General features: G+C 42.7%; 1 protein-coding gene across 1 annotated transcript in view; it reads right to left on the bottom strand.

The window, feature by feature from the left end:
- LOC121280566 (voltage-dependent L-type calcium channel subunit alpha-1D-like) overlaps nt 1-12840 on the bottom strand; it is a 676393-nt gene that overhangs the window by 335808 nt on the left and 327745 nt on the right. Inside the window, exons 13-14 of the mRNA XM_041192702.1 lie at nt 3260-3485; nt 1290-1497 (exon numbers count right to left, since the gene is read on the bottom strand). Coding sequence (XP_041048636.1) covers nt 1290-1497; nt 3260-3485 — 434 coding nt within the window. The remainder of the gene's footprint in view (nt 1-1289; nt 1498-3259; nt 3486-12840) is intronic.

Raw genomic sequence — 12840 nt, 5'->3', positions numbered from 1 at the left:
TCCATAAACATTTTCTTAACCGAATATCGACAAAATTAGTACTAAATATTCCCAACTTTTAATGTATTATAATAGCTTGTATTAATATTAACAAATTAATATTGAAAATGTAACAAATTAATTATACATAACAGAAAACTATTCTTCCTTCACTTTTAACTGAATCAGATGCTGGGAGTACATGATGAACATCATGTTGAGCACCAATTTGTTGTGATGCCATGGAGTACTGTGATACAGGTTTGAACCCACAGTCCACTGACTTCCTAATTGCAGAACTTTATGATGGGGAGGCACTGAATTGCACCAAAAAATGTAAATACGTTAGAGAAAACTGAGCAGATTTGGCATCAGGCCACTTCAGACCTGTTACATCTGTGTGTACAATATAATCCTGTCTTTTTAATTTTTTATGTTTTGAAGTGGCATTTTGTATGTATTTTCTATATGGTGAAAGGCAATATAAATACCTAAATGTTCAATCAATACTACTCATGAAATATCAGCTGTGCCACTTAGCTGGGACCTGTGCTTAACCATCTCAATACTATGTTCCAACAGAGGCAAATTACATGTTATTCTGCAATGAACTGTCACCAGGGACTATGGCTGTAAACTCCGAAATCCCAGCACTATCTTTGGAAACTGTCCAAAAATGAAGCAGCCAATAGTTTTTGATGATTTCTCTTACTTAGCAAATATAATTAAAATGTATTAATGAACTTCCCTGTGTAGACAGCTGAGACTAGGGATCATCAAAAATAAATCTGACACCTTACTCCCACATGGTGTGTATTTGCACTATTTTTTATTAGATTTTGTTACTATATACTATTATACAAAATAATCCATGCTTTCTCGAAAATAATTTTCTAAAATATGACGTCAAAAGGGTAATCCTGTACCACCAGGAGCACAGTTCAGAGGGTTGAGGCTGCAACACTGTAGCACTATCACTGATCTATGGTTTTTGTGAGTGAAACTCCCCACTGCTGAGGTAGGCTTTGGCAAAATCCCTGTAATGACCAACTAATTCTTCTTAAATGCAATTTCAAATTTGTATTTGCTTTTCCCATCCTTGCCTATATGTAAACCTCATTTCACAACTCAATAGATTCTCCTTATTGGTTTTCTGTCATACTCATGTGAAAACACAAGGAAAATATTTTCCCTGTATGCTACATACAATGAAGCTGTAGACCCATTTATGAAGAAGGAATATATAGCTTTGTTACATGTAGCGCACAAAGGAACTCTTCCTTCTTTATTGGTTAATTAAGTATAATTACCTGGAATACAGTGAGAAGAGCTTGTGGAAAGTTATCAAAGGTACTCCGTTTTGTTTGTGTTTCATCAAAGTTAAATTTGCCACCAAAAAGCTGCATTCCCAGCAGTGAAAAGATAATAATAAATAGGAAAAGCAGAAGCAGCAGGGAAGCAATGGATCGCATTGAGTTCAGCAATGAGGCCACCAGGTTACTCAGTGATTGCCAGTGTCTAACAAAACACAATTACATCATTAGAAGACTGGTTTCAAAATAATCTCATGACTGTAAGGTATGAAACTTCAGAATTTGTGATTAATCTATTCATAAAATAGGTGAATGCAGTGCTATATACAACTGCACAGTTCTGATTATTCCATTTACTGTTGATGGTAACCGGGAAAAAAATTCAATTGCATCTAAAATATTGTATATGTAGATAGGTAAGTCACATATTAAGATTCTGATATAGGAAAGGAAATAATTACACTAGATTGTTCCTTCTGCAGTTTTTCTATTCCCTTAATAACCTCACACTCCACTGTAACCCCTTTCTGGAAAAAGAAAGCAGTTCTAATCATGAGCCCCTTCAAAACAACTATCAATACTTTTCCATTACCACAGACAGAGTGTTGCATGAAAAGCCATACACCGTTATTTTTATCCCCACCCCCACATACATTCCAATTATCCTGAAAAGTCCCAGCGGAGGGAAACATGAATCCATTCAGTAGGAAACCAGCAAAGTAACTAGATATTACTAGGTGCCACTATATATAATTTCTTAACTTTTATAAATGCTACGGAAAGTTGAACATTTTTAACCCCTGATAATTAAGGATTTATCTGCCACTTACAGTTGAGTATCAATTTAGACAAATGCTTTGCTTTCTATTCTGTTGAAGGGTCATGAGGACTCGAAGCATCGGCTTTGCTCTTCTCTGCCGATGCTGCCAGACCTGCTGAGTTTTTCTAGATATTTCTGTTTTTGTTTTAGACAAATGCTTTGTTTCTTTACTAGAACCATTACCACTCCTTTTGTTTTTTGTACCATTACATCTTTTTCTTTAATCTCTCCTACCCTTTACCCTATCCCAGGTCTTCCCTTTTATTCTTCCTCTCCCTCTTTTGAGAACATTACATTTCTACCTTCCTTAAGTTCTGAAGAAGTCACATTCAATTCAAAACATTGACTGCTTATCTCTCCACAGATGCTGCCAGACCTGTTGAGTATTTCTACCACTTTGTTCTTAATTATTAAGAATTCATATGCTATTATCCCAGTGAGGTCCTAGACTCTTTTTAAAATCAAACTGGCCAACCATTGGCAGACAGCCCGCTCAAAGAATGTGTTTTAAGCCATACAAAAGCTTTGAAAATGGGAATTTCAATACTTGTGTTACAAACAAAACAAAGTTAATTAATGATGTGTGAAAAAAAGTATATAAACAGAAAGGTCCCTGATAGATGAGTAAATTACTGGCAGTTTGCAGATGATGCACGTGCCTAGACAAGTGACCTTATTTATGGTGTGCTAAGGGACACTATTACAGTAATAAGATTACCTTGATATTTGAATATATTTAATCATTGTAATGTTAAGCATTGCTTCAATATTAAGGTGTGTGAGGTGAAAATTTGAAAAGAACTTTGCATGCTTCTGGCTGTGTTTCACCTTGAGAAGATTACTGTCTGGTTGCTCTGTCTCCCTGAACTGAGGAGCAGAACTGTGAAATAAAGCAGTTCAGCCAGTGTTTTACAGATACTGTTCTATATTTGGTATTTCGTACGTTGTACAATAGGGGGGTGGGGGGGAAATGGCAAGTGAAAACCATTATAAATATCCATTTCAACCCCTGTTCAAAGGTCTCAAATACAACATGCAATATGACTATTAATAATTGAACCTATAGAACCAAAGTAAAAAAAACTATGACATAGAATAGAGCATGAAGTTTAACAAATAATTAAAAGCTATATATTGTAAATCTTACCTTGTCACTTTGAATATTCTTAGAAGCCGAACACATCTAAATACCGAGATTCCCAAAGGAGACATAATTTCAAACTCCACCAGGATAGTTTCAATGATTCCTCCACAAACCACAAAGCAATCAAAGCGATTAAAGAGAGAAACAAAGTATGCCTGCAGACCCAGGCTGTACATTTTCACTAACATCTCGCATGTGAATAGAGCCAGTAGGACTTTATTTGCAATATCTACAATACAATAGAAAAGTAAAATAATGTTAAACATTATTGACATGGTAAAGTCCTCAATCATAGTTAATCATTGCTCTTTTTCCAGTTGTCTGTTTCTAATCACTACACTGATGCTTTAACATAATTGATTTAATGGAAACTAATGCAGGATAAAGTGATGGGGCCAATGGAATGATAATTAGTTTAACTTATAAAGTATCTCCAGAAAATAAGGTGCAAAATATCTCCAGAAACAGTAACTGCAAAATAAAGTTAAAAAAAAATTCAGTCCATGTAAAACCTTTCACATATGTTCACAAAATAAAAATAGCACTATTAATGATATTTCATGTGCTAAATAGTAGAATTATTAGGAAATACTGAGGATTGAAGAGTACTTAAAAGCAATAAGATAGTGTTGAGTAAAGCAGTCATGGAAATAAAATGATGGTTGGAATTTTCAAGGCTCTTTTCAAGGTCCCTTCTTCCTGTCACAATTCCACTTGCCAGCAGTGGAAAAGTTGGCAGCTTGGCTACCTACTGGGAGGCAATTAAGGGGCACTCCCCACCTCTGCTGGCATTTTGACAGCATTTAGGGGCCTACCCACTATCTGGTGGCCTCTCAGTGGGTTCTAGGCCAGGGTGAGTCCCTCCTTTATGGGCACTCAATGGCCCATGGAGGGATCTCTACCAGCACCACTGGTGCCTCACGATCCCTTCCACCTAAACCCCTCCCACACCTGATTACGAGGGCCTGTTTGCCTGCTTGGACCCAGCTTCCCTCAACCCGACTTGACTTTCTTTGTGAGTGCCCAGCCATTGATGCACTCTTTCCATGCAGGGCCTGGCACCGTCCTTAAGCGGATAGTCCATTTAATCATATCAGCCACTTAACTAACTGCCTCCGGTGAAATGCCTACTCAGGCCATGCCACTGGCTAAAATGGTGTCGCCTCCCTCTTTCGGCTTCACAAAATTCAGCCCTGCAGGGGGAATCTGAACTGAATAGACCCCTATGCAGTGGGAAAACCAGTAGCACATCAGCAACCCATTTGCAATTCAAACGGACTTTTCCATGGTTCTTTACACAGCCAAAGCATGAGCTTCCCGCTTCCAGGTTTCCCAATTAATCAATGAGGGCAGATGGGATGAGTGAATTTGTCACAGGAAAGACTTTTGGTTAAAGGAATGGCTGCAGCTATTCAGTTTCACTATTTGAAGGCTTCCCAGCTTGTTAACTTCCCTGAAGAAGCACTCCCCATTGTGCCATTGCCTGCTCAACTTTAGCAAGTAGCTGACAGCTTGGGAAACCTGTCCATTGACCGTTAAAGTCAGAATGCTGGATTAGATTCAAAGCTAATTGTCTCGTTTCACATTGTAATGACTTACCCAGATAGCTGCATGGGAGCTGTCTACTCATCTGCAAACCTGCCCAGGTTAAACCCAGAAGTGGGCAGTATCATGTCAGGCATGACATCAAATTTCAGGGCTTTGACCACCTAACACCCTCCCACCCACATCCAAATCCACTTTCTCTTGGCATTTCAGATTCTGCCCCATATCTCAATTTCTTGCGAAAGGCAGTGACATGTGAAAAATAAGAAGGCAATGTTAAAAATGGGGGAAACAAGCCTTGAAAAAGAGTCAAAAGGACTAGACAAATGAGCAGAACTATATCAGATTCACTATACACATTGCATTACACATTGAATAAAACATAAATGAGACACAACTTATTTAGAGAATGGTATTGAGCTAGCTAGGAGGTGGGATGAAATAGGCCTGGTAGTAATATTGTAATAACAGTTGGCATGTTCAGTCATTGCGAGTCGCAATTCATAAGCTATAGGATTCTGAACAATGCTTCAATCTCAGTCGTGTTTCAGACAGATACCATCATGCTGAAACGAAGCAACAGGGCCACCCATCTAAAATATTCAATCTGAGCACTCTGTATGCAGTACAAGAAAGGGCCAAAAGTTTGAAGCCTGTTATCAGATGGGCAAAAATTCAGTCTTTTCGGCCTTAATAGGAGGCAATTAGGAGGGAACCTATTGAAGTATATCATACTATGTGGAATATAGGAGTAAATCTAGGGCATTACATTAAGTCTTATCACAATTGTAGAACATAGGTAGAATTGGTTAAAAAAAAAATTAAGGGCTGTTGTCAGAAAGTAGTTCTTCACACATAAAGTGACCAACACATAAGGCTGGATTACATGCAGAAAGTTCTACCAACAGAGCCAAATTGGGGAGGCAGCCTAGCTTTGGCTGGTGGCGAGAACCAGAGAGGCATGCTGCTGGGAGCAGCTAACTAAGTGGCTGCCATCAGGGACAGCATCCAATTAAGGACAATGGCCCAATCCTCTGGCCCAATTTTAAAGGGCTGGCAGCTTCAGCAGCCTCAGCAGTGCCACCACTTGGAGTGGCCATTGCTGAGGCTGCAGCTATGAGCAGAGGAAAACTCAATGACTGGCGACCATTGCAGAAAGGTAAGTGGGGTTGGGGGATGCTGGGGCCAGGCATGAAAGCCCCAACAATAGTGCGAGGGGTGGGGAAGGTCATGAGGCACTGGCAGCGCCATTGCCTCAAGGCACCCATCGCTGGGGTGACCCCTCCGCGGGCTATAAAGAATGCCTCCTACCACCATTGGAACCTGTAGGGAGGCCACCAGGTCTCCCCACTTGATGGCGGCTCCTTCCCATCCAATACATGCAAAATGCCTGCAGAGGCACAAGTGGCCAATTAAGGATGTTTAAAACAAAAACAGAATTACCTGGAAAAACTTAGCAGGTCTGGCAGCATTGGCGGAGAAGAAAAGAGTTGACGTTTCAAGTCCTCATGACCCTTCAGCAGAACTAAGTCAATCTTAGGAAAGGGGTGAAATATAAGCTGGTTTAAGGTCGGTGGGGGGGGGGGGCGCGCGGAGAAGTTGGGGGGTTCTGGGGTGGTTGTAGGGACAAGCAAGCAGTGACAGGAGCAGATAATCAAAAGATGTCACAGACAAAAGAACAAAAGAACACAGAGGTGTTGATTTTGGTGATATTATCTAAACGAATGTGCTAATTAAGAATGGATGGTAGGGCACTCAGGGTATAGCTCTAGTGGGGGTGGAGTGGAAAGGCTAGCAGGGCATAAAAGATTTAAAAATAATGGAAATAGGTGGGAAAAGAAAAATCTATATAAATTATTGGAAAAAACAAAAGGAAGGGGGAAGAAACAGAAAGGGGGTGGGGATGGAGGAGGGAGTTCAAGATCTAAAGTTGTTGAATTCAATATTCAGTCCGGAAGGCTGTAAAGTGCCTAGTTGGAAGATGAGGTGCTGTTCCTCCAGTTTGCGTTGGGGTTCACTGGAACAATGCAGCAAGCCAAGGACAGACATGTGGGCAAGAGAGCAGGGTGGAGTGTTAAGATGGCAAGCGACAGGGAGGTTTGAGTCATTCTTGTGGACAGACCCAAGTGTTCTGCAAAGCGGTCGCCCAGTTTACGTTTGGTCTCTCCAGTGTAGAGGAGACCACATTGGGAGCAATGAATACAGCAGACTAAGTTGGGGGAAATGCAAGTGAAATGCTACTTCACTTGAAAGGAGTGTTTGAGCCCTTGGACGGTGAGGAGAGAGGAAGTGAAGGGGCAGGTGTTGCATCTTTTGCATGGGCATGGGGAGGTGCCACAGGTGAGGGTTGAGCAGTAGGGGGCGATGAAGCGATGGAGGAGTGGACCAAGGTGTCCCGGAGGGAATGATCCCTACGGAATGCTGCCAGGGGGGGTGAAGGGAAGATGTGTTTGGTGGTGGCATCATGCTGGAGTTGGCGGAGGATGATCCTTTGAATGCGTAGGCTGGTGGGGTGATAAATAAGGACAAGGGGGACACTATCATGTTTCTGGAAGAGAGGAGAAGGCGTGAGGGTGGATGCGCGGGAGATGGGCCGGTCACGGTTGAGGGCCCTGTCAACGACCATGGGTGGAAAACCTCGGTTAAGGAAGAAGGAGGATATGTCAGAGGAACTGTTTTTGAAGGTAGCATCATCAGAACAGATGCGATGGAGGATAAGGAACTGAAAGAATGGAATGGAGTCCTTACAGGAAGCGGGGTGTGAGGAGCTGTAGTCGAGTTGGCCATGGGAGTCGGTAGGCTCGTAATGGATATTGGTGGACAGTCTATCACCAGAGATTGAGACAGAGAGGTCAAGGAAGGGAAGTGAAATGTCAGAGATGGACCATGTGAAAATGATGGAGGGGTGGAGATTGGAAGCAAAATTAATAAATTTTTCCAAGTCCCGACGAGAGCACGAAGCAGCACCAAAGTAATCATCGATGTACCGGAGAAAGAGTTGTGGAAGGGGGCCGGAGTAGGACTGGAACAAGGAATGTTCCACATACCCCATAAAGAGACAGGCATAGCTGGGGCACAAGCGGGTACCCTTATATTTCAGCCCTTTCCTAACATTCATTCAGTTCTGCTGAAGGGTCATGAGGACTCGAAACATCAACTCTTTTCTTCTCCGCCAATGCTGCCAGACCTGCTGAGTTTTTCCAGGTAATTCTGTTTTTGTTTTGGATTTCCAGCATCCGCAGTTTTTTGTTTTTAAGGACGTTTAGTTGGCCTCAAGCCAGGCACCTGATCTGCCAACATTCACAGCACTGGCAAAATGGTATGGTGGCAGAGAGACTGCAAGCACCTCTCCAGACATCTTCCCATGCCTTTTTGCCAGCCTTCTCACCACCTAGTCTGTTGCCAAAGGGCTGGTAAAATTCCAGCAACCTTCTCAAATGAGAACCGTAGCCCACTGCCACAGCAATGTACTACCTTCCCTATGCCAGACAAAGTGACAATTGCACTGCTTCACCTGATTCCAGGACACAGCAGGAGACATCATGAACATCAAACAGTCTAAAGTGCATGTCGGAATCACACAAGTAACAAATGCACTGTTTGCAAAGGTTAAGAACGTCATCAGGTTCCCTATGGATATCCACAAACAAGAGAGTCTCTGGAATTTGGTGAAATAACAGGCTTTCCCCAAGTGCTTTGTGTAGCTGGCTGCACCCACTTTGGACTGTGTGGTTCCACAAACGACCCTGCCAGCACCAGACCTCCTTGAAAGCAGCAGATTGACCAGCACTTTACCTGAGCTGGCCTAGTCTCCCATACCCTTTCCAGTCAAGGGAAGCCTTGTTCCATTTCTTCCATCCAAGAAATAAATGTGCAGGATAATTTCAGTTATAATTATGATCTTTTCTTCTTGTGATGAAATGTCTCATCTCCATTTGGTGCTTCTGGTAATTGTTACTATCCCCGTAAATACAGATAACATTTTAAGAGATCAATTTCACAAATGACCAACAGATATAAACCAATGGATAAGATTTCACTTCTTAAGACTTTAACTGTAACAAACAAGCCAAAACCAACAAAGATCAAATATAAATTAACAGGCAACTGACACACCAAACTAAAGAAATGGTCAGTTTCACATTAACTAACACAACCGAAACACATCTTACAGATTGCTTTTACTTTACGCAGCACTTCTGGCAAAAATGTAGCATTAAAGGAATAGTCACAAAGTCACTCTCAGCTCCCCAAAAGACATTCACCTCTCCCTCCAACACCAGGTTGAAATTTCCAGTGTCCTTGGACAATCATTCCACTCCACCTGAATTATCCTGGATACAATTATCATCAACACGGCACACCTCGACGAATCCAACTCTTCCTCAGGTTACAACAGTCCTGACAATCCAGGATTCCAGAGATTCCTGTATCCAATCCCTTCGAACGATTTAGTTGGCTCTGAAAGCTGTTTTCTCCATAAAAAGCTTTACTTCAGCTCCCTATCACTTCTTACAGAACAGCAAAGACCTGTCCCTGAGAGAGTTCCAATTCTTTCCCAGGTACGTCACCGCAGCAGTTGTTCTTTGTTCTGTGAGATATTGTGAAAGGCTAAAATCTGCCACCCAACACCTCAATAGGTGTCTGTTTGAGTTTCTCTGACATTCCCAGATATAACGTGCACATTTCCCTAATTTAAGTGTTTATAAGGAATTCATCATCCATCTTTTCACAACGTATTGTTTTACTTTAACATAAAGGGAACATTTTAAAACATGATCATCTTGTAAGGTTCAGCATTCATGACATAACAAATCCCTTAACCAATTACGCATTGAAATTAGCATCTTCGCTTCAATCCCATGTGCTTCTATTTTCTGCATAGGTCTGTTAAGTGGTACTTTATTAAATGCCTTTTGGAATTTCATATGTACAACATCTACTACACTTCCTTAATCAACTGTCTCTATTACCTCATTAAAGAAGTCAATCAGCTTGCTCAGACATGATTTGCCTTTAACAAATCTGTGCTATCCTTGCTTCTCCAAATGAGGATTAATTTTATCTCTGCTAATGCTTTTTAATAGTTTTTCCACCACTGATGTTGAACTAACTGGCCTGCAGTAAGCAGGTTTATCCCTCTGCCTTTTGTCCAAAACAGCAACTATCCTGTTGACAAGCTTTCTGGAAATTATCAGAAACAAATTTTATTCAAAATTTTCAAAGGTACATTATCTCTGTCTCTATAAACATTTTCAGATTTCACAAATCTGATAACAATGATTTTCATTTAAAATAATCATCCATTGGTTATGCTGATATTTAAAATAGCAGATTACGCAGCATTTTTTTCAGCAGATTGTATAGATTTTCAGTGTGAATCTGTGGGCAGAATTTTCCATAAAGGAATCTAAGTCTATTGGCTGGTGGGAAAGTTGGTGTGATTCCTGCTGAGCGGCGGGGCAGGTGAACATGCACAATTTCATTTTAATTATACATCAATGAAGAGCTCAGTGAATCTTGTGGTGGGGTGGGCAGGAAGTCGCCAGCCCCACCATTATCTCATGAGGTCAAAGGCCCTGGTACCATATTTAAACAGCACCCAGACACACAGGCCAAGAGCTCTGCACTAATCCTACAGAGTCCATATGGTCACAGTTCATACTGGAGAAGCTGACAACTATGAGCAACTACATCCCCGGACATATGAAGGCACCTTCAGCATTGCCTTTCACTCATCTCTAGATAAGAACACCACTGTCAATACACCCAATGCTCACTGATGCAATGGTCTATGTTCGCCAGTCTCCTGATCTTATAAAGACCCCACTGCCTCTTGCTGCTCAGGTCCTTGCTCCTTCTGGCCCTGTGCCAACATGCAATGTACCCTCCTCTCCTCATCTGGATGAGGTCCACGACCAAGGTAGGGTTACCTGCAGCCTGCATCATCAACACCTCAGTGGATGTATGAACGAATTGAAGTGATACATTAAGTGAGCATGTCCTTTATAGGTTTCCCTCAATCTCAAAGCCAACAGGCAAGTGCTAAGCCTTTTACCTGGCCTCCATCTAGACCTGGCATTCCCACCCCACCCCACCCTTTCCAGGTAAAGGACATCCTGGAGGATCGGAGATGGGCATTCCTCCCATTCATACATGAATAGAGTGATGCGAACCATGTGCAAGTAACCTCAATCGGGCACTTTTTCACTTGTCTCCACTACCCTCGAAACTCTATTGAGACACCATTGCCTTGGTAGCATACAATGACTAACTGCATGATCCCTTGTCAGCCATGGCCATTTACTCAGGAGGATGGAGGTTTGGAGTCATGAGTTGGCTGCCCTCCACCAGCTTTCCACCTCCTTCCCTCCCTTCATCCCTGCCTCTGGCTGCAGCCGATGGCAATGGCACAGAATGAACAGTAGCTCCACACCCTGCTGAGATCTCAATGTTATGAGACCCATGAGTTGAGTACAAACCTGCTGCAATGTGGGCTTAACCATAGAAAAGAGAACAGAACTGAGCATTGTTGACATCCATTGCCTCACAATTATTAGGGTGTCCCTTTAGTTGGCCACTTCTGCTGGCCTTGAACTCCACTCACCTGAAAAAACCCTCCTCCTACCTCAATGGGTATCAGTGACTGACTAACTGAGTGATCAAATGCTGCACATCACCTTTCAAGCTCACTCCACCATCTTCTACCTTTCCCCTGTCATCCATCACCCTTGACCCACTCAATATCAACATTCCTCTCCCCTCTGTCACCCTTGAACCCTTGGTTACCCTGGACCCCTATCACGATCCACCTTCACATGTCGTTCCTCTCCTCAGAGCCAACAACTGTTACCATTCCCATACCCACCCTGACACTGCCCTCTCCCATTATCCAAGTCACCTGTCTTGTCCCCCTCCGTGACCAACCCAATGAGACCTTCACCTAACAGACTCTCACACTTGACATGCTGCCCTACTACATCCCATACCCTCTTCTACTGTGACCGTTTCCTCCTATCACCACTATCCTGAGTTCCCCCTACAGGACTCTATCATCGACACCACCGACCCCACCATCTAGGACACTCCCCCCACTCTCCCCTTCCCCCGACACTTTCACCCCCTTTCCCTGTAAGCCTGCCTCCCCTATCCAGCCTTTGCTCATCCTTCCAGCCTTCACCCACCTTTCCAGCCTTCACCTGCCTGCCTTTTCCAGCCTTGGAGCAGTGTTTGCTAACGTCACTCAATATGAGTGAAGTAAAGTGAGATCCCCAAGAAGGAGAAAGCAACCTCAAAGTCATTGATAAAAGGAAGCTTGCCAGGTGCACGCCACTTACATACAGTCGGGAAACTAACTATCCACTGGAGGGGCACTTAATTTGGAGGAGGAATGTAATTCTGGCAAATTGGCCTTTTAATGTGCATTCATGAGATGCAAATTAATGCAAATATGTCGCCCAAAACATATCAGCGGGGAAACTTAACCCGCCTTTAACTTGCCATTAAAGTCGGGGGGACAAAATTCCAAATTAATTTCCTGCCGATAAGAAACTCACTTTTTCCCTCATGCCAAGTTTTGTGCCCCCGCCCGTCAAGATTCCCGCCACTGCTGGGAGTGGAAAATTCTGCCCTGTTTCTTTAATTAAACATAAATTTTCCAATTAAAAGAATTGAATTTCAGACAACAGCTATTACTCAATTGCACTACTTGCACATTGGGCTGGATTTAATGCAGCACATCGTGGTTGGGCCCACTTAATCACCGGATAGCCCTGTCTCAGTCTCCCAGGCGGCAAAAAACCTTGATTAAGTCAGAGTGTGGAAGAGGCTGACGCAGGATCCTGGGCAGCTGGCAGCGGTATGCCAATTAAGCTCATTAATCATCCATTATCCCTGAGCCTACCGGAATTTATTGGTGACTCAGGTATTAAATGGGAGCCACACGGCGTTCCCATGTCTCCCAAAGGCTGCCCAACAAATCCTGTCGAGTTTGCCAATGGCCTTCCATTAAGGGGGTGGGCGCCTCGTAACCATGCATA

This window comes from Carcharodon carcharias, chromosome 7 (assembly GCF_017639515.1).
Source record: "Carcharodon carcharias isolate sCarCar2 chromosome 7, sCarCar2.pri, whole genome shotgun sequence".
Classification (NCBI taxonomy): domain Eukaryota; kingdom Metazoa; phylum Chordata; class Chondrichthyes; order Lamniformes; family Lamnidae; genus Carcharodon; species Carcharodon carcharias.
This window is presented reverse-complemented; position numbering and strand designations above follow the sequence as displayed.